Source organism: Leucopleurus acutus, assembly GCF_964270905.1.
Source record: "Leucopleurus acutus genome assembly, chromosome: 5".
Classification (NCBI taxonomy): domain Eukaryota; kingdom Metazoa; phylum Chordata; class Mammalia; order Artiodactyla; family Delphinidae; genus Leucopleurus; species Leucopleurus acutus.
Genome location: NC_139147.1, coordinates 75,300,243 through 75,323,311, shown reverse-complemented (window position 1 = coordinate 75,323,311; position 23,069 = coordinate 75,300,243). Strand labels below are relative to the sequence as shown.

General features: G+C 42.6%; 1 protein-coding gene across 1 annotated transcript in view; it reads right to left on the bottom strand.

Moving 5' to 3' along the window:
* Nucleotides 1-23,069, bottom strand: part of LOC309961760 (putative cation-transporting ATPase 13A5) — a gene marked incomplete at its 5' end in the record, with an annotated part of 107,660 nt that overhangs the window by 61,695 nt on the left and 22,896 nt on the right. Inside the window, 7 exon segments of the mRNA XM_082839260.1 lie at nucleotides 3,701-3,892; nucleotides 9,118-9,299; nucleotides 10,358-10,485; nucleotides 11,447-11,520; nucleotides 20,535-20,577; nucleotides 20,579-20,633; nucleotides 20,636-20,663. Of these exon segments, the coding sequence (XP_082695386.1) occupies nucleotides 3,701-3,892; nucleotides 9,118-9,299; nucleotides 10,358-10,485; nucleotides 11,447-11,520; nucleotides 20,535-20,577; nucleotides 20,579-20,633; nucleotides 20,636-20,663 (702 nt within the window).

Below are 23,069 nucleotides of genomic sequence, written 5' to 3'. Positions count from 1 at the left end.
ATCATTAAACAGTACAAAATGCAAGTGTTTTGTTTCTGTTTGTTTATTGTTGTGACCGTTGCTGTTGCTGAATGAGAGAGGTTTAGTGGATAGAAATCCAATAAGAACCAGCTTGAGTTTGACTTTTCAGTTGGCACCTGCTGTCTTTCTAAACCAGAGCTCAGAATTTTTTTCTTTCTTTGCAAGACTATTTACTTCCCAGTCTGCCATCTGGTTCACAGCTATCTTCCTAAAAATATGGGAGACATGGTGACTGTCCAGATTGATAATGAAATGTTTATAAAGGGCTTTAAGGCTACAGAGGGACATAAAGTGCTAATAATAAATATTAATTAATGCCCAGGAATGGGTTTTACTGTTAGCTCAAGAGGAAAATGGTTGAGAGAGTTGATTTGCTGTACTATGTGAAAGTATTTGACAGATAATGTAACAGAGAAAGCAAAATGGAACTGAGTACTATCACAGCACTTTTCATTTGCTCATTGCTTCACAGTCAGTTATTAATTACAAACCCCGGTGTCTTTACTCTGTAGGCCAATTGCATTAGGCCCGCTCAATACCCAGTCAGAGTAAGGAAGTGCTTACCGCTGCCTCAGCACTGCCAAGGCCAAGCAGAGCACTGCCAAGCCCTAGGGAATATCCTCTTCAACACTGACGCCCAGGTCTCTTACACTATTTTTCTTGAAGGTCATCTCAGTATAAGACACTGGAGTTTCTAGTTTTCTATCAAATGGTATCTTTTATCATTACAGCATATAGCATTAGCGTCATGCTTTACAGTGAAGTGCTTATAATGTTTTCACTTCTTACAACTGAGTAAATAGGGTAGAGACATTCTCAGCTTAGGGGTAAAATGAGCAGCCCCAGGGTCTAGGGGCCCGTAGGTTGGAGAGAAAGAACCGGAATCCAGCCCATCTGGAGACTTCCACCAGATGACAAATGTTAAATGAATTCTGCAAAGCATGTGGAGAGACAAAGTCCGTACTGGGCTTCTGGATTAAAGAAGTAAGGAATGTTTGTTTCATTAATTCATTTGGACTTCATGGAGAGCTAGCGTGCCTTTGTGTAAGTTATTCCTTCAAGAACAAAAACCGCAAAACAAAACAAAACAAAACAAAAAAACAAATAAAACACTATCTGCTTCATTTCCCTGCTGTATTTTATAAGGACCCCAACATGTGTGTTTAGATTCCAAATGCTCTTGAGTGGTTCCATTTCAAAAACAGTTAGCAACTTAATTCAAACTGAAATGTTTTTCTGATGATTAGATTATGTTTTAAACATCGATATCTTGAACATGAAAACAGAGATGATACTGCAGCAAAACAGATATGGGACCATGTTATTTCTCTATGTGAAAATGACCCTTATACAATAAAACTAGCCATAAATGGAAAATAAATCTAAATTATAGTTGCTGTTTTAAAGGGAATAAGATAGAAAAAGAAAATTTAGCATACATACTAGCCCAGGCTTGGGCTGAATTGAATAGAAAAGGAAGAGAGAACTTGCTTTAAGGAACTTGTAACAAACCAACGTAAACTAGAAATATATGGGAAAAAATGTACTCAGAAGCCCAGTGGTGAATATCTTCTAAATTGAAATAACACTAGATGGAAATTCAATTAATTGTGGAGGGCTTTGTTTCACCATCATGTTGGTAGAGTTTTATAATATTAAAGCTAGAAAGAAACAGAGATCATTGTAGTTCAACCTTCTTATCTTAAAAAGTCACATGGAAACTTAGTATCAAATTCAGGATTAGTTTCTCATTTTGCCCATTCCCAACCAAGAGTCCTTTGCACAATAAGATGACATACGGAGTTTGGACACATCTTCTGTTGAGCATCCCTAAGACAGCCTAGCAAAGGAGCACATGAGGTTGTGGAGGGAAAAGCTTTCTATGGGACGGAAACACCTCTGAAAAAATTAGTGTTAGAAAGAGATAAGTAATGAATGCATTTTCTAAATCTCCCTCCTATATTCAGACACTGGGGAGGCTGCTGGGTAAGTAACAGGAATCCCTATTGGGGGCTGTTCTTTGGCCCTGCATCTAAAAGGAAGCTACTGTTAAGTTAACCTCACAGGACCTTCTTTGTCAAAGGAAACTAGAAAAGAATAGAACTGAACTAATGGAAGAGCTATGCCACTTCCACCTGGGGACTGTCTCTCCAGCTTGTATTCTGCTGTCTACTCCCACCCTCCTTGTCTAGGACGAGGAGCCATCTCTTCCATTGTGCCACGGTAGCCTCCTGACTCAGTCTTAGCTCCCTTTCATCCTTTCTCACCAATTCCCCATATGGAATAAATAAAACATGCCTATACAGATATCACCATCTTCCTAAAAAATGAGAAGGGCTCCCATTCTCCTCCACCACCAGGCCCCACTCCTTAGCTTAGCACATCATGCCCCGAACAACTGGGTTCCTCCACTCCAGCTGCATCCCCACAGCACAGCCACGTTCTCGCCACCCAGGGTCCTGCCCCCCGCCTGCTGCAGCTCTGGCATCCCTGTGCTGCTGGGCTGCTCGCCATGGGGCCCATTCTGTCTGACAACCAAAGCCACAGCTCAAAGGTGGCCTCCCACCCGTGGCAGGTAACTGCCCACCAATGCTTGGCTCACACCTCTCTCAGCACGCATTTCACTGCATTTTCATCATCTATCCCTTTTACCTGCTTCCTCAGCTATACATGAGCTTCTCAAGAGCTCATCTCATTAACGGCACTCTCTGCCAATGAGGGTTAACGAAAAAGTGGCAGGGCCTTGATCAATTATTCTCATACAAATGAACTGAAGACACGGAGGGACCAGGCCAGGTGCCCTGCCTTCGAGTGGGTAAACCTGCTACCCGAGCCGAGGTGGCTGATGCTACAGCCCCACCAGGTCCCCCGTGGGAGAGCCATGGAGAGGGGTCCTGGGGCCTGTCCGATAGCAGCTGTCCCCTCCTCTGGACATACTCCCCTTCTGCCACCTTTCCAGGCTCTAAGCACAGGCAACCGGCCCCAGTCCTGAGTCTTGACACCCTGGGAAGCAAAGGAGAAAAGTGGGGCCGGAGTGGGTAAACACGGGTGGCAGCTCCCTCCCTCCCTTTCCTAAAAAGAAGCAGCGGAGGCGAAAGGAATATGCTCGCTTAAGCTCTGGACAAAGAACTTCGGGGAACAGAAATGTTCCTCATGGGCTTCCCTGGTGGCGCAGTGGTTGAGAGTCCGCCTGCTGATGCAGAGGACACGGGTTCGTGCCCCGGTCCCACATGCCGCGGAGCGGCCGGGCCTGTGAGCCATGGCCGCTGAGCCTGCGCATCCGGAGCCTGTGCTCCGCAACGGGAGAGGCCACGACAGAGAGAGGCCCGTGTACCGCAAAAAAAAAAAAAAAAAAAGAAAGAAATGTTCCTCATAAGTTTTGCCTGAAAAAATGTAGTCAATCAGAAAAGTTATTACAGTAAGAGATGGTTTTGAATCCCACAACAGGCACGAAAATATTAAATTTGACAGGGAAGAAATTCATGATGTGATGGCTAAACCACTTCCTCAGGACTCAGGAAAGCGGGCTTCTAGAATGTGATCTCACACTAGCTCCCTGTGTGACCTTCATGACCTCCGTGTTCCCATCTGTCCCACGAGGGTGCTGGGCTAGACAGACTTCCCAGCTAGGCTGTGTCTAGAGATCTTTAACCTCCAACCTGGAAAGTTTAGCTCGTACTTTGTCAAAGCACACGAGGTTGATTTGCCTGCACATTTTGATTCTCTGTGGGGAGATCCAGAAGCTTTTCTTCCTCTTCAGCCTCCTTTGTGCATACACGATGCCTGTGGTCAGGGAGGGCGGCTGGCAGCACAGGAGGGACAGCATGGAGAGGAGGGGCAGGGCCGTGGTTGCAGTATCTTTTGGAGAGACCTGGGGAGGGGAGGGGCATACAGGTTGGCCTGGCAGAGAGGGCCAGAACCCTTCCTGGAACCATCTCCTGCTGCACCACTGGGGTTCTAGAAGCTCAGAATAAGCTTCAGTCTTGGTGGGACTGATTGTTCTCTTGGCCGTGCCTGAGAAATCAACTAATTGTCTTCCACCGCAAAACAAAGGAGACCCCGGATCACCACCTCACGTCTTACTGTCCTTGACCCTGCTTCTCTCCACTGAGCCTTCCCTCCGACCAGAGTGCCACCCCTTCTCTGCTCATCAGATGTCCTCACAGCCTCTGGACTTCTGGGCACTGGGCCTCGTCTTGAGTTGTAACATGTCACACATGGCTTGACTGTAGGCTTATGACTCTCCCTCCCCCACTAGCCTACAAACTCCTTGGGCGCAGAAGCTGTGCCTTCTTTATCCTTGAAGTCACCTTGGAATTCATCTTACTCATCTCCAGATGCAGAGCCTAGCGCGGTTCTGACACAGAGGAGGTGCTCAGCACACACACTGAATGCGTGGTGACCTGATGAAAACTAAGACCAAGACTCTGCCAACTTCTCAGCGTATATCAACTGCTCTGGGGAAGCCAATAATAAAAATAGCTTGTTCTCCCTGGACACACACGCTGGGACAGGCACTGTGTACATACACTATTTAGTTACCTCTCACAACCACCTTGTGACGTAAATACTGTTATTTCCTCCATTTAATGGTAGAGGCAACGGAGACTTAAAAAATTAAAGAGCTTTCCCAAGGCCGCATGCTGGTTAAATGGTGAGGATGTAGACCCTCGTCTATTCAACTCGAGAGCACAAATGTGTGACTGGCATGTCATATTATCAAGCCAGGTCTCACGGAGTCAGGATTCCAGGCAAATCTACCGAGGCTCACAGGACTAATAACGGCGGGGCCAAGATCAAATCATAGGTTACTTGATGTTCCCATGCTCTGTTGATTAAGGGCTTTCCCTCTACAACCTTGCCTAGGTTTTCATGACATTACTGTAATTTTAGCCATAAAGTTCTCTTTTCAGTATCGGAAACACAGATTCAAGTTCAGTAGCAATGGCTACTAGATACATCTTTGGGCCAATTCTAGTTTATTGCAAAATCCATCATTCCCTGATTTTCCCAATCCCAGCCACAGAGGAGCTTTAACCCTGAGGACTCATCCCTGCCTCATGCTGAGCCAGTGCAGATAGAGGCATCCAACAGGTCCACAGGTTCTGACCTACAAGAAGATGGGGTGTGCAATGAGTACACTGTTTTGGTGTGTATTGGATGTTGAGTCCTGCCCAAGAAACCTTCATACCCAATCCACTGCCAGGGCTTCCTGGTCCATAGGAGAGGGCTTTTTGCTGGTTTTCCTGCTCGGTTCTCCTGCTCTCCAGATGAAACTGGCACACTGCCTCAAATTCCAGCCCCACTGGCTTCGACATTCTGCCTCCCTCTTTCCAAGCTCCATTCTCCCGTTGCCAACGTTCCCTGGCCTCTTCTGCCCTCCCTTCCCCTAGAAATGCTCCCTGGGGGCTAATTTCAGATTGAAATGACTGTGCAGAGCTCAAGTTTGAGCATGAACATTGCCTAGAAATTCTTGTGACTGTCTTTGCCTCTCCCCCACTCAACACACAAACATTTCTATGCCATCGCTGAGCATTGTAAGGAGGCCACCCAACCCCAGTTTCATACCTGTGTTTGGATCCTTTTATTCACAATGTTTTAGTCTCCCCTATAAGCCCACAGTGCTAAGATCCCAGCATATCTTACAGAAAAGACCGCACAGCTCATAACAGAATCAGAATCTCAGCACCAGAAAGGACCTCAGAGGTCACTTATCACAACCCTTTCCTCTACAGCCATGACAACTTTTCAGAGAGACATCCAAATGAAACCAGACATCGTGAAGCTTAAAGAGGGAAGTGGAGATCCATTCAGTACACAGCTCTGTAAAAGCAGACATTTAATTTCATCTCAGAACCTAACAAGAACACAGGGCAACTCATTGACTGTGTGGTATGTTGGGTATCCCCCGGACGATGTACACACTCACATACTTCAACACTCTCAAATAGTCTAAACTTCTAGGCATGGCATTCGAGATCCCCTGCAGTCTGATCTAATCTTACTTGCTAGACTTATCTTTAAATTGCTTTCTTGTTCCAGAAACCCTGTGTGCTTTTTCTTCCTTTGCATTTTGCTTACTCAAATTAGTATATTCTTCCTGCTTTCTGATCTGATTGACTGAATATTCCCCATCCTATCAGGCTTGAGAAACATGTATTTTCTCTGAAGCTATTTGGCCTGGGATATCACAAATGCCACACATGCAGTAACCTCTTTCTCCCATCCAAGTGGTGAAAGGAGCCGTGAACTTTGCAGCTTTTGATAGCTGCACCTTTCAATATAATTTCCACTAATCACATGTGGCTATTTAAATTTAAATTAATTAAAAAGAAATAAAACTGAAAATTCATTTCCTCAATTACACCAAGCACACTTCAAGTGCTCAATGAATGCATAGTTAAGGACTACCAAGTTGGACAGTGTAGATATATAGAATATTTTCATCATCCTAAAAAGCTCTATTGGATGACATTGATTCAGAATGATGGGACTTAGAGGAAACCCTTTTGAGTTAGGTTAAGCTCCTTGAGAAAGCTATGCTATTAAAAAGGCTTACAGGGCTTCCCTGGTGGCGCAGTGGTTGAGAGTCCGCCTGCCGATGCGGGGGACACGGGTTCATGCCCCGGTCCGGGAAGATCCCACATGCCGCAGAGCAGCTGGGCCCGTGAGCCATGGCCGCTGAGCCTGCGCGTCTGGAGCCTGTGCTCCGCGATGGGAGAGGCCACAACAGTGAGTGGCCAGCGTACCGCAAAAAAAAAAAAAAAAAAGAAGTGAGTGAGAGAGAGGAAGAAAGGGAAAAAGGAAGAGAGGAAAAGATCTGATCTATCCACTGATTATAAGCTTGTCTGACAGGATATAAATGTGAAATAACCACTTAGGGAAATTCCTGTGTGTCCAACTCAGATCACTACATACTTCTGTACATACTATTCAAATAGATCATTAACTCTAATGAGTAGAGGGAGAAGGGAGAGATTGCGGCAGAGTGAATGCTATCCCTCTCCCCCATAATTTTCCCCAAGAGAATGAGGAGCAGTAGTTTCAAGCATAGGCTCTGGGGACAATATGCCTGGGTTTAGGTGTTTCATTTTCTTCATAGAACTTATAGCTGTTGGAAATTTACCTACTCTCCTGTTTTCTGTTCTCCCACTAGCGTGTCAACTCCATGTGGGCAGAAATCTGCCTTGTTCACAGTTGTATCCCCAGCACCTAGTAGAGCGTCTGCTCCATAGTAGGGGCTAATAAACATTTGTCGACTGAATGAATAAACAAATGAATTCAAATCTCAGCTCCACCACTTTTAAGCTGTGTGACCTTAGGCAAATAAATTACCCTCTCTGGACCTCAGATTCTCCCACTTTATAGAGTTGTAGCTTGAATGAAATAGCATATGTAAAATGCTAGCAAAGTGCCTCGTACATATACATATGAGAACTAAGAAAAATTAGCTATTGCTACCAAGACAAAATTGCCCCTCAGTAAGGCAATAAGGTATTCCCTTATGCCTCTTGACCCCTCCGTGAGGAGCTAAATCTTGACGGGGATCACTGTCTCGGGAGGCAGAAATAAAGGACAGAGGACTAGCTTTTGAGTTTCAAAAGTCATTCATAAATTTGACAATGGATTTTAGCGACCACCTGAGAGTGAGAACAAAGCTTTTCTGTTCACCATGCCTTTCCTCTACTACTTTCCAAACCAAACCAAACCAAACCAAACCAAACCAAACCAAACCAAACCAAACCAAACCAAACCAGACCAAACCAAACCAAACCAAACCAAACCAAACCAAACCAAACCAAACCAAACCAAAAACCCTGGACTGGGAGTTGGAAGAAAATCTAAAGGAAACTTAGATATCGTGTGTCTTTGAGAGAAGGGGCCTAGACGAAATTAGGATATGGAAACATTCTAGCAGTGTGTAGAAACCGAGAGCAACTTCACCTGGGTCTGCCTCCTTTTCCAGGTAGATAGGCCCTGGATGCTTCCCAAGGGCCACGTGGTGTGAGGCAACGGAAAGAGGAGTGAGCCCCAGACCAGATGCCCCTCCGCAGTGCCTTATGCAACTTCTGTAGCCAGACCAGAGTCGGGAGGTCCTGCTAATTGATGGGGACACCTGACTTGTACCAGATACTTCATGCCGCATACTTTCAAGGGTGGCCAAAATTTGGAGCCAAAATAAAAGTGAAGTGTAAAATAAAGTTGTTTCTTGCACAACCGAGCTCATGACAATAGGATGAGGTTATGAAGGTGAGGAGGAACAGTCCCACACTGGGTATGTGCTATGAATGGGAATAACCAGGAGAGAGGAAAAGGTGATGATGAGACACAAAGGCAGTGGCTGAACCCACCCTCAAATCATCGTCCTCACGCCTACGGTCCCTCATGTCTGAAAGCCAATGTCACCTCCAACTCTGACTTTTTTCTCACTAACTGAGCAACCCTGGTCTCTTTTCACCTCAGTTTCCTTATCTGTAAATGGGGTATTATAATAGTTCCTAGTCTAATTTGTTTTATGTTACAATGAAGTGAGGTATACAAGTTGCTTCTAAAAATATAAATTGCTATAGAGATGTTAGGAGTATTTGCTATTCTTCCTACATAACTAAAGACTTCTGTATATGCAAAGGACTATTTTTGCACATGGGGAACTACCTGAGTCCCATTTGTGGACACATGCCCAGAAATACAGTTGTAGTTTCAGGAATCTAACCCTAACTTGATTGCTCAATCAGGATCCTTTCCACAAGTACATACGTGAGCGAGAGGATCTAGGCAGGATGTGCAAGACAGTATTCAGAGCATGTTGGCACTTAGATCTATTTCAAGAAGGTAAAGAGAAAGAAATAGATGTATTTCCATTTTATGTGTCTGTTTCTAAAATTGACTTGATCAGTACTTAGGTTACATATATATAAATGCTGGTGACTTTATGTTTCCTGAAATAGACCCTCAGAAAGACCACTGACCATTTGAGGTCATTTTAGGTCAACTTTGCACATCTATTAAAAGGCGGTATTTTTACCGTTCCTACTTCTCTGAGACACTGAGTTTTCATGAGAATCAGGACAAGAACGGTCGCCCAGGTCAGCAGACCCAGGGCAGTAAACCCTGCTGTGTGTCCTCCCCTGTTTTCTCACTGCCATGCTCTGTGTCGCCGTGAGGGATGCTGTTCTTGGTTGGCAGGCTGCTGGGAATACGAGACAATTGCTGCCTCTGAGTGAAGAGCACAGTTTTCTCGGGTTTGAGGTTTATACTTAGGGTACGATGGCAACATTCTGGATGAAAGATATGATCGGTATGCAAATTCTCATCACTGCCATTACAAGGCAGTTAGATTTTAACACATTAAAGGGGTATTTTGTAATGATACTGAACATATTTATGTTTACTACATTTTCCTGTCTCAATTTTAATTTAAGCAGACCCATTTTTTCATGTGAAATCTACTTGTGTTGAACAATTTAGGAATAGAGAATGCCTCTCTTTATGTTCAGGTGATGTTAAAAAAGTTTTGCGCGTGTGTGTTTCTTTTTTTTTTCCTGTCTTTACACCGTTTGGAAACAGAAAAATGCAATAATCTGCAAGCAGAGTAGGCCAATACTTTCTATTTCTGTGGTGTCATATAGTTTCTCCTTCTCTCATTAAGATGCTCTGTGTATTTTCTTTTTCGCCTGAAGAATATTTTATAAATAGTGCCTTACTAATTACCCAAATTCAAATGGACTGTACAAAGTATAAATGAGGACAAGGATAGTTCAAACCGTAACTAGAAAACCACTTTTCTGCTCAGTGAGATCAACTGGAAACATGATTCTAGAGAACAGAACTATTTTATTGCCTTTCTGGAATGTTCGACTCAATCTCCTTCCCACTGAAAGCTGGGGCTTGGTTTTCCATCTACAGAATACAGGGCTGGATAATCTCTGCTTCCTGCCAATTGTGAGGTGATGGTTTTAGACTGTGTTTTGTTTGTACAGGAGTATAAGTTATCCGTATATTTATGAAGAGACTGTGCATCAAACAGTATGATGTTCTGACACTCCTCTGAACTCAGAGCACCCTATTCATCCCACTCATCAGGCAATTAACTGATCCCATGTTGTAGAAGTCTTTTCTTCTAGTTTCGTGGGTCTTGTGGTTTGATTCCTACATCCTTAAACATTTCCTGTTTGCATATATGGTTTCCATCTGCATGAATAGTCTGGGTGTGTCTTCCTCATCTATCTCTCAATACCTCAGCCTTGGTATAAAGCAGGTAAGTGTACACTGAACTACTTTGCTCACCTGGCCTGGCTGTTGGAAGGGAAGAGGAAGCTTCGTGACAACTGCCTACCTGTGAGCATGCCTTCATGCACCACACAGCTTCCATCAATCAGAGCAGCATCGCATGGCAATGTAAGTTTTCCTGGAAGAATAAGAATATCTCCGGGAACCAAGAGACGGGACTCTAGCTCCTGCAAACTTATACAATGGCAACGTTCACATGACTAGCTGAACTTTTCCTGTTTATACTTAACAATAAAAACAACTGAGAACTCTTATCAACTTGTTGGCCAAGAACTACCCTTGCCTGCCCACCTGCTCCAGCCCCTTTCCACTCAACTGCGGATTCCCAGAGAACCAGGATTAGGGAATTGATACCCGGGCCATGGTGAAGGATTTGCTCAGCAACAAGCGTCCCATCTTGATCTCATTGCCTGAGACAGCGCTCTGCCCACCGAAGGCACTCGGTGGCCTTGGTCAATGAAGGAATGCCCCTTTGCTGCTTCTTTACTCTCTGTGGTTGGGTTCCTGACCGTCCTCCCCATTCCCCCCACACCCCGTAGCACAATCTGTTCTTGGATTGGGGCCTATGTAAACACCCCAGACCCACTTCTGCTGCCCAGGAGTGCAGCTACTCCTTGCTGAGAGTCCTGGCCACCCCAGCCCAGGCTAACTCAGAGCCAATGCCAAATGTCCAGCCAGCCATCTATAAGCCTCATGCAGGCCTGGGCTCCAGATAAGAGATTGAAATATATGATGCAAGGTCTGTTTGGGATGGTTAGTCGGGGAAATCACAAAGCCTTAAGAAGGCTTACCCAGTAACATTCCAGTAAGTGAAATATGAAGGACAGAAGGAATTTGAAATAAATCAGACATTGGACAGAAATGGTTCAGTCAGGGCTGGGACCAGGGTGAGGCATGCCAGGTACGTAGGGTATAGAATTCAACGAGGGGCTCACTCAGGCTCCCGCAGGTACAGGCCAGCATTCTCATGACCTTGCCTCCTTAAAGTTTGCATCTATGATGCCTTGTTTACCTCACCTTAGCTCCAGTCCTCAGTTTAATGAGAAAAACCTTTTTCTCCTTGACCAATAAAACAAATGAGACTGACTCCACTCTGAATACCAGGATGCTGACGATGGCAGAACCCATCCCTTACCTTTGCCTTTTTGCAATGATTGTAACCTGGACTTCGTTGTGATCCTTCACAAGGTTGTGCAGCTTAACTGATTGCTACCAATTCAAAGTCAGTGTTTAAATATCTAATATTTCCATATCTGGAAAACCACCTGATCTGAATACAGTAAATGCTGAACCTACTGTCACAGCCAAACTGACTCTGGAGAAAGACTCAAGTCTACTTTCCATGCTCCTGTTCCCCCGCCTCAACGCTTACTTCACTCAACTCCCTACTTACAGCAGCAAATATGCTCATTAGTTTAATGCTATTTCAATCCCAAGAAAGATGATGCACAGTCACTGCCACATGGACTCAAGCCAAGGAACCGAGACTTCCTTTCTTGAGGATGCATGATTAGACGGAAGAAAAGCAACGAGACCACTCCCGTTCTCTGTGCCTCTGTTGCCCTGTCCGTAGAAAGCAAAGCTGAGTATGAACTGGAAGTGGCTTTCCATTGTAAGAGCCTGTGAATATTTAGGTTGTATTTTGATCATAAGTGGAACAACCATTGCCTCCTTTATGAACTGGTGGGTTTTCACATTGGATAATTCTGCAGCCTGGAGTCATGCTGCTCCGTTTGGAATCCTGGTGCTACCATTTATGAGTTATTTAGCCTGTATAACTCCCTTTTCCTCATCCAAAGGTGGAGACAATAGCAGTATCTTTTTTTTTTTTTTTTTTTTTTTTTTTTTTTTTTTGCGGTACGCGGGCCTCTCACCGCTGTGGCCTCTCCCATTGCAGAGCACAGGCTACGGACGCACAGGCTCAGCGGCCATGGCTCACGGGCCCAGCCACTCCATGGCATGTGGGATGTTCCCAGACCGGGGCACGAACCTGTGTCCCCTGCATCGGCAGGCGGACTCTCAACCACTGCGCCACCAGGGAAGCCCCAGCAGTATCTATTTTATGCGGTTGTTTTAAGTTACTTAAGGCTTATCTTATTTTACTTAACCCTTTGGATAGTATTCATTACTATAGTAAGAGCTCAGTGAGTGTCGATGATTAATAAGAAAGTTGTTGTTAAAAAACAAAACAAAACAGTTGTCTGAGTATATCAGCTGGAAAAATTCACTTGAGGTGGAATTCACTGAGATAGGACCCTGACAAAGCAGAGAAAATGGAAGCACCCTGGAGAGGTGGAGGAAGCATCTGCTAGAATGATTTAGGGGACAGGAAAACAGAGGTGAGAAGGGATGTGATCCACAGAGTTCTCTAAACTGACTGTCAGGGGCGCCACGAGCCAGAGGGAGTACAATGCTGGACCAGCCGAGGCATCCCTGGAAAGCACTGCCCCTCTCTGCATGGATGTCAGTTACTCAGATAATTCTAAGTAGAAGAGGTCTGAATACTGTCAACATGGTTAGACACAGCTTAACATAATTCAAATGTAAAACTTCTTTTTCGATGTTAAATTATTTTTATCTGTTTTGTTGATGATGTCTAATGTTATACATCTCATCAGGCTTAGACAAGCATTCCACACAGTTATGCATCTTTCCTCTCGAGAGAACACAATGAGTTCAGTGCTAATATTTATATAGAACTATTTATTATTTACTTCAGTTTTGCATGAAAAGCTAAACATCAATTATTTGGACCAGTTGAGTGGAAGAAGTGATATTGGGCACGTATTCATTGCCCTAACTTGACTCCTTGAGGCTCGCCTGTTGGGGCATTCATTTAATGGTGGGTGACAGTGAGAAAGCGGTTTGGTAGCAACAGCACTGGATTCAGTCAGGATTCCTGTGTGGTGGGTCAGGCTTACCCACTAACTAGCCAGATACCCATACATAAGACATTTCACCTTATAAGTTAGCCGTTTCCTTTGTAAACAGACAACATTGAACTGGATTATTCTCAACTTCCCTTCAAGCTCTAAAATGACATGATTTATTTTGCATATCAGAGATTTATTCAAAACCCCCAAGGCTTCATAGAAGAAATACCCAGAGTATAACAAATGACTCAAATTATTATTTTTAAACAGTTTAGAACTTTATTCAGTCACCATGTGCCAGGTGCTATTTTAGGCACTTGGAATGTATGGCTTGATTTTTTTTTAATCCTCAAGATAATCCTATGATGAAAATGCTATATTACCTCCAAAGTACATATAGCAAAACAAAAACAAAAAAACAGGGGCTTGAAAATGTTAAAGTAACTTGCCCACAATCATTTTCTTACTAAGTATTAAAGTCAAAATAAAACCAGGTTCATCTGACTCTAAAGCCTTTTCTGTTGATGAATATGTTCTCTGAAAGTGCTTGAAAGCAGCTTTTGCCCTTTAAGAAGATAAACATCCTTCCTTACAAATTTCTTTAAGTTATTTTCTTGCTTAGCAAACTCTCTTAGTCAATGTCATACAATTTCAACTTAGCTTAAAAGGACGATAACACATTTGGGAGTGGTGAAGTATGAGTTAATAGTGCTTGACTGTAATTCTCAAAACTCATGATGGCAGAAAGCTGGATTTGTTTATCAGACTTAGCATTCTGCGTAAACTGCCATGCTTCTGTGCCTTCACTCGAGCTATTCCCTGGGATGTTTACCCCTGTTTTCTACTAGCCAACTCTTTCTAATCCTTCACATAAAGCCCTGCTCAAATGTCATCTCCTCTCCATAAGTCCTTAACACCCCCAGGAAGAATTAATTGTACTGCTCACTGTGCTTCCACCTGTATTAGTGTATAGATCCCATTCCATCAGAGCTATCTGTTTTCTTGTCAGGTCTCCCCTCTAAGTCAGGAGGTTCAAGGATGAGACTATGTATTTATCTGTATCCCCTGTGGTGTATCACGTAGCAGATCCTCAGCAAATATTTATTTAACTGAACTGAATTATTCTATTTCTCCCAGCAACACTACAGTAGGATAATATAAGCATCCTCTTTGAGCGAATGTACTCAGAAACTCTACAAACACAGGTTTCTATGACAACCAACCAGCTAGGAGAAAGCCAGCTCTGTGATGCTTGCCATGATTTCGAAGCTCGCTGCCTGATTTTCATTAGGCCCCCTCTGCTTTCTCCAGTCCCTGTTCGGTGGGACCAGGATCCGTTTCCAAGGCTAATTTGCATACTGTTATTATTTGGTATCTGTTGCTGTGTGTCCTTGTGTTTGCTCTGGCTGGATTTCCTCCAGAGATGAGTAATGAGGGCATTAACTCAGGTGTCTCTTGAGCCCAGCTCGGTCCTGAATGAGGCCAGATACTCTCCGCGCTATTGCCAGCAGCCGCCCGTGGAGCCAGTACAGTTCAATGGAAATGCGATTGAGCGCGAAGGTTTGCACTCATACCTGCACCAAATGTGGTAGAAAGGGACTGCACTGCAACGGGGTGCTTCTTGGCTTAGGCAAGGTTAACCTCTCTGTGCGACATGAATTGGGGCTAGAGTAGATGCATGATAAGTGGGATAAGATGTCTTATCCCACTTCTGCCAACACTTCCCCTCCTGCAGTTCTCAAAAGCATGTATTTATTTAGCATGATTTGGAGATGGCAGTAGGTGCTCTTTCTTCCCTTCCTGCCAGCCCTCCTCCCCAAATCTGCTTTCTGTTATAAAATGATTGAAACCTCATCTACTGCCACAGGAAGCTCACAGGTTACTTTGAGATTTTGCTCAATGGCACAGCGACTTGACTTGGAGTCAGGAAACCTGGGACTAAGGTCTGCAGCTGCCGTTCCTGGGTGAGTGTGAGCAGGTCACTTTACATCCCTGATTGGCCCTGTCCCTCCCTCTCGGGTGATGGGAGGAGATATCATATGTGTATCACTTCACAGCTCGCCAAGCTTCATACAAGCACATTCATTATAAATGTCAGAGTCCATTGCAAATTGTAGTGCTAAACAGATATTCATTGTTGAGGACTTTTGGTTTAAACTGCAAAGATACAGTTTCAGGAAACTGGCCCATTTTGCATAGTGTTACAAGATGCCTTGCAGGTTGGGTCAGATAAGGTTTTATTAACAAATGCTAACTGCTAATGGAATTAGTGTCGTCATTTCAAAGAAGCCTTTTGCAATATTGCCATCAAGTCTGAAATTCTCGTGCCAGTCATTATTTTGAGTAAAGGCATTCAGGGATTCTTTAAGGTGTAGAATCTGCATGTTTAAATTCCATTAAGGACTTTAAAATAAATATTAAGAAAATTACAAATAGAAAGAAAAGAATATCCAGTTTTGGAAGAGGAAAACTTTATAAGCAAAACAAGAAACCCAGAAGCCATAAAGAGAAAGAAACATATTTAACTAGACATATTTTATAAAGCTAGCAAAAGTCAAGGTCAAGAGAAAAAAGACTAAAAAATAAAACTTTTTCACCTATATGGTGGATATAAACAGACAGTAAATAAAAATGCAAATCTCTTTTAGACAAAGGAAAGTGTGTGTCTAATCTCACTAGCAGTCAGGGAAATGTAAATTAAAACATCAATGAGGTGCAATTAAAAAAAAGTATTGGATTGAAATTTTTAAATGTCGAGCTATAACACCTAATGCTGGTGAGGATCTGGGAAAATGAATATTCTCATATGTTGCTGATAGGAGAATGAATTATTTCATTTGGGGAAAATAATATTACAGTATTTATTAATATCCAAAACATACATATCTTTTGATTCAGCAACCTGGTTTTGATTGTTTTGCTGAAAAAAGAGTTGCAAACACTAATATGTAAGGCTACCCTATATTGTAGTTATGTTTAATTCAACATATTTGTGGTGGCAAAAATTGGAGAAGAAACCCCTTATTTTCCATGAAGAGGAGAATATTTGAATAAATTATGGTATACTATGGAATATCACATCATTATTTTGAAACATGATTTAGAATTATTTGTTTATAATGGTGGATGGCCATTATATATATTGTAAAGTGAAAAATGCAAGTTCCAGATAAACACACATAGGACAATTCTGTTTTGATAAAACAAATTAATAAATACCTAAATAAATCTCCGTATAAACTTGTACTTCTGTGCATCTGATAGAGTAAAAAGAGTGAAAAATACGTTCAGCTGGTGATGACATGAATAAATAAATAAATAGATATATTTGGGATCTTTGTGCTTGAATTTGCCTTTGGTGTGTTCCTCTGTAACAACAGCTGTTAATTAAGCCTTTAGAATGCATAAAAATCACCTGTTATGAAACTGTTAAAAAGTGTAAATTCCTCTTATTCTGTAGATATTTTGATTTAATAGGTAAGAGTTTAGGAACTCAGGAATCTCAAGTAATTTTCTCACTGAAACATTGCCCTCTGGCCTATAGAATCAAACCTAACTTTTGCTACAACACTCCCCCTACTCCTCCACAGGAATGTCTAAATTTATTTGGGGTTTCCTTAAAGAAAGGTATACCTGAGTTCCAAGTGAAGACATGGGCATTGTAAAGGAATTTTAAAAGAGAGACTGAAATTTGTCATAAAGATACAGATGGATACTGTGTAGGACAGAGACAATATCTAAGTCAGGGGAAATAGGTGGAAACATGCTAGGGGAGCATAATGTATCAAACAGTAGCACCACATTTCCTTGGGACAAATTGACTGCAAGTAACAGAAACTTGTTAGGCTGCTTTAAGCAGAGGATGAGAATATATAAGGATGCAGGGATGTCTTAGGAAGGAACCGAAGGGTGGGAAGTACAGCCAAGTGTCCCAAGGAAGTTTCCTGAACAGGAACAGAAAACGCTGTGAGGAACAGGTGACCCTGTCTCTGCTGGACTGTGTATTGCTCACCTCTGTGTCTCACTGTGTATTTGGTTCACTCTTTTCCTCTCTTTCTCTGCAGAAGTTTTTTTTTTTTCTTTGCTTGTCCATACACAGGGATCAAGAGTGGTCACCCTGGTCCTAGCTATACGTCATTTTTCAGATCATTTTCCTAACAGAGTATGACCAGCAGCTTCAAGGCTTTATTCCAGGATCTCAGGCAAAACGATACGTTGCCATCACGCCTGTTGTTGGATTGGCTTCCACTGGTCGGGTGCCCCCTGTTCCAACTAGCTGTGCCAGTGGAAGGAGAAAGCCACATGGAACAAACCAGGTGTGGGCTGTCAGCTCTGGGCTCTGGGTACACCCAGTTTTCAGAGGAGAGGAGTAGTGGTGGAGCACTGCCCCAGAATCTGTGTATTTCGTTCCCTACTTGTCTGAGAATAGGAGGCTGGGAAGAGTAACCCAAGTTCCTGGGTCCAGCCCCCCAGTAAAGTCCATCTGTACTTCATGTTCTTGGGTTTCGTGAGCTACTGGTGCATATTTATAATCCATATCCCTGTTGTGATTAAGGGGGTTTAAACAGGTTTCTATTATTTGTCCACATCCTGACTGAGTAGTCTATGCGGCTAGTTAGTCCAAAATTAATAGGGTCCTGTAGGAATGGACTCCAGTCTCCAAAACGTGCTCCCACGTTCCCAGTGGCCAGAAAGTTTCTTATGAGTGTTTTAAAGTTTCCAAGAGCCCTTTTTCCATGCCTTATTCGTGGCCCTGGCAAAATGATAGAACCCTAAAAAGGTGGGACCTAAAGAGACAGAGTCTAACCTCCACTATTTACAGCTGAGGAAAGCGAGTCCAGGGAGGAGAAAAGAGATCCCAGAGCCACACGATAAATGAGTCAGTGGTGGTTAGAAGCCCTGTCCTGGGATGTTCCTGTGCTACTTTCTTCTGCAAGTTATCCCTCCTCCCTTCAATCTCTGTGCCTCCTTCCATCTTTCCATAATCTACTCCAAGAACACTAATAAAAACAGCAACAGCCGTAACAGTAACAAAAGGTAACATTTGATGAGTGCCTACTAGGTACCAGGAACACAAGTAATTCAGATGCATTGTTTCATTTACTTTTCTTGACCGTAACATTGAACACAAACACACATATCTTACAAATAAGGAAGGTGACCATTAAAGTGTCAAGTAACAAATAGTGTCAAGTAACACAAATAGGAGTAGTGAGCAGGGAATTTTAACTTGACTAGATAAGATCTCCCTGCCAAAGCCCTCAGAGCATTCTGTATTTTTCCTCAGAACCCTGAGATGGTTTGCGAAGATATACTCAGGTGATTGTGTGTCTATGTATTCCCAATAGAGGGAAGCACATGGGAGAAGACCTGTATTCACTGAGGTTTGACATCAGCCAGAAAGCATACGAGTGGCTCGTAGGTATCAAATTAGATATTCTATTAAAACAAAGATTTCTCAAAACCCAGGAACTAGAAATTTGATATGGGGGCTTCACGTTACATACCTCTATCAAATGACAAAGGTAAACGTTTGGGACACGATCATTTCTTTCCTATTGTGGCCGAGCAGAAAGTGCCGATCCTTTATTGTCCTGGTGTTTATTTTCCTTCTTTTGTTCAAATGCTCAGAGTTCACCAGAAGGACAGTCACTCTGCCCCCTGACTTGGCAGCCAGACAGAAAGGAATTACCACCGTCAGAGGCAGGTTACTGATCACTGTTAATATTTTTGTGATTTAAATTTGTTCATGAAGAAACGCACTAGGCACTCATTCTTTTAAAAAAAGAAAAAGCCAAGGGGGCTTCCCTGGTGGCGCAGTGGTTGGGAGTCCGCCTGCCGATGCAGGGGACACGGGTTCGTGCCCCCGTCCGGGAAGATCCCACATGCCGCGGAGCGGCTGGGCCCGTGAGCCATGGCCGCTGAGGCTGCGCTTCCGGAGCCTGTGCTCCCGGAGCCTGTGCTCCGCAATGGGAGAGGCCACAGCAGTGAGAGGCCCGCGTACCGCAAAATAAATAAATAAATAAAAAAAAAATAAAAGATCTCTTTCAGTTGGGCTTGTTTAAAAGCCTCCATGTCTGCCTTACTGACATGGGCCCAGACTTTACTCTGCTGATGGCTAGAATTCAGCTCTCCTCTCACACCTAGGTTTGACTTTCTTCCCCAGCTATGTGCTACTTTGGAAAGTGCTTTCTGCTAAGGAAATACTGCACGTGCAATAGAATTTCATTTATGAGGAGCCGGAAGCCCTGACTCTGTCACAAACCCACTTTATGACCTGAACAAGCTCCCTTGTTTGTTTCCCCTGGAAATCTTAGTTTCCTCTTCTCTAGATGAAGGATGAAGTTTGAGAAAACTAGGTGATTTCAACAGTTCAATAGGGTTGACAGGTGGATACAAGTACCATTGTTCCCTGTGTCTAAAAAGCCAATTTCACAGTCAAGTTTTCAAAAATATACAACAAATACAGTGAGACACCCTTTGTATGTTGCCTCATAATTTAGCCTGATGCATTTTTTTTTTTAAAGAAGATGTTGGGGGTAGGAGTTTATTAATTAATTAATTTATTTTTGCTGTGTTGGGTCTTCGTTTCTGTGCGAGGGCTTTCTCTAGTTGTGGCAAGCGGGGGCCACTCTTTATCGCGGTGCACGGGCCTTTCACTGTTGCGGCCTTTCTTGTTGCAGAGCACAGGCTCCAGATGTGCAGGCTCAGTAGTTGTGGCTCACAGGCCTAACTGCTCCACGGCATGTGGGATCTTCCCAGACCAGGGCTCGAACCCGTGTCCCCTGCATTGGCAGGCAGATTCTCAACCACTGTGCCACCAGGGAAGCCCTAGCCTGATGCATCTTAAGCAAAGTAGTAGAACATTTTCTAGAAAGATGTTGTGGGAAAATGAGATTCAGAAGGGCTGTGGTAAGTAATATTCAGCTAGATTCCACTTCTGAATGTGTTGCTATACCATTTATAAGACTGATTTTCTTTAAAAGGAGGATTTTAAATGGCTGTAAGATGAACAGCGATAGTAAGAGAGATGGACAGGTACTATGCTGTCATCATTAATCCATCACTGTTTTCTTTCCCACCGTGCTCAGACACAGCCTCAGAGTCCTTCTAAACATTGTATTCAGTGCAGCCATCAGTTGATAATAAGAGTTTGCAAAGATGTTTAAATCTACCTAGCATTCCCGAAGCCCTCCTCCTGAGGTCCCGTATTTAGTAAGCCCTTGCTTTTTCTTTTGTTATGACTTATGTTTAACAAAGCAACTCTTTGGTCTCAGTGGAAAGGCCACAGGTTTGGCTTCTTGTGCAGCTAGAAGCTAAATAGAATCCAGCTACGATTTCTGTTCTTACCTGTCGCAAATCGTACACACTTAAGACAATGGAGAGAACAGATGATGATGGCCACTGAGTATTCGATACAACCCTGAGACAGCCACAAAGTGAGGGTAAGGCTTGAAACACGTAGCATAGATTTAAAACCTATGAAGGTATGAAAAGAGCATCTGGGTCACTTGCATGGACCATAGCGGCAGTCAAGATGATGTCATTTCTTTATATAATTTTTTCTTCCATTTTTACAACATACAACAATAGAATTCACTTAGAACTCCGTTAATTTCAGTAGAGACAATGTCAAGCACATAAAATGTGATATAGTAGAAGCAAATTTATTTTAAGCACTCAGAGCCATGCCCACAAATTGATCATTCTTATTTATTTTGAATTTTCAAAAATATTTGACCAATAACAAAATCTAACATTTTACCTTTTTAAACAGATGTACCCACAATGGAGAAGACACATGATTCAGACTCTTTTAAAAACAAACTTCAATTTTGAACTTTTTATTGCAGGTTTCTTTTTCATGTAATCACATGCTGCCAATATAGTCAAGTTGTACAATGAAAATTAAAGATTCCACTTTTATCCAGGTCATTCATTTACAAATAACATACTCTCATGTCACAGGTCTTAGTAAGATCCTCTGAGAGTCAGTCGAGTCAGCATGGACCTTCCCTTGAACAAAGAGGGAAGGTCTTATCCAGGGAAGGGAAACGTCTTATCCAAAGATGCAGTGAAAATCATGGGCAGAATTTGTCACCAGCCCCAAAGATGGTCATCCATGCAGGTATTTTTGGTCTCTTAATAAGATCTTCAACTTTTTAAATTCCCTCAACTGTCCCCATTTTGGTCTTGCTGACTTCACTATTAATAATAATAGCAGAGAGGGCAAACCCCAGGGAGCTAGAGAAGGTCACATGACCTACACACAGCTTGAATGAAGAGTCCATCTGAGCAAAGGCAAGGATTCTTTTCTTGATGAAGTGTTCTTTATAATTATTATGAATTAGATGAAATAGTACCTAAAACCACTGCCACTTTTTCTTACCTCTACTTTCTATAATTCTCTAATATATTAAATAAACTTCTACCTTAGTCCTAAAAATGAACTGACATCTGGTTAATAAGTTAATAGGATATATCTTAAAAGTTTCTTAAACTCTTGGATATATTTTGCACATTAAAGAAGCTTGTGTTCCTTAATGTTTTTATAATTTCCGTTGCAACATGTTTTCTTACAAATTATAGCTCTTCTGTCTGCTTGGCATAAAATGCTTTAATTGCATATTACACATTTGAGATAATATGATTTCGAGTTTGTATAAACTCAGTAGAAAATTGGTTAAATACTTCTTGTAGAAGAAACAACACCATTTAATTTAGTCCCCTTATTCAATATTCTTTTGAAACCAAATGTGAAGACATAGTTTTACTTTTTTTTTCTACTAAAGGCCTAATTCATAAGTGCCAGAAAATATTAACACTCTTTTCAAAATAGACTAAATTGACACTTGAAAGAGTCTTTGGTAATTTGAAAGTGTACTTGAATAAGAAGTTTAAAAAGCATCCTGCTTTTTTAATAGTAAGAGAGATTGTGCATATGTGGAGGCATGGGGTATGGGGGAAATCTCAGTGCCTTCCAATCAATTTTGCTGTGAAACTAAGACTGCTCTAAAAAAAGTCTAATAAAAAATTTATTTTAAAAAATGGTCACGTTAAAAACTCAAATGACCATCTTTGTGGATTAGAAATAGACTAGAAACATGCAGCACTGAGTGGGGACTGATTGATCAGTCTGTTGGTTTTCATACAAGGACTGGAGATCAATGACTAGGAGCTCAATGCTAGGAGGAATAAGTGTCCCACAAGTGGCAGGGGACAAAACCAGCCTTGCCCCAGAGCAGAGGCTGAGAAAAGTCACAACCAGCAAGGGTTCACCAGCAGAGGGAGGAATAGGAGAGACAAGTTGGTGATGCAGCTGTGAACTTGGCCAAGCCCCAAGCTAGCTCGGGGCCTGCATTGAACAGATCCCCAAGGGACAGAGCACAAACCTCCAACACAGGCCCTAGTTCTGAACTGGGGACACATGGGGACTAATAAGAACCACCAAAAAGGGAGAGTGAGCACAGAGAGGAAGAGAAATGGAAGAAGGGAAAGTCCCACCCAAGCTGAACTTACCGAAAGCAATAACTTCGAAGCATACAGAGAAAATATTCTAAAACAAACAAACAAAAACACCAACCAAGGAAGAAGTCACTCTCAAGAAAATGGATATAATAGAGTGATAGAACAGTATGAAAAAGACCAAAATAATCCTTTCTCAATCCTCAAAGAGATCATGAAATAATAACAACCCTCCCCACTCCCCCCACCCATCACAACCACCATAAAACACTGAAAAGAACAAAACGAACAAACAGGAGAGTATGAAACGGGAATCTGTCCCTCACACTGGGAAGGGATTTGAATTTAAAACAAGTGGTTATTGAAAAGGGCCAGTTAGAATTCCTGGTATAAAATATATATATTTATTGAAATAATAAT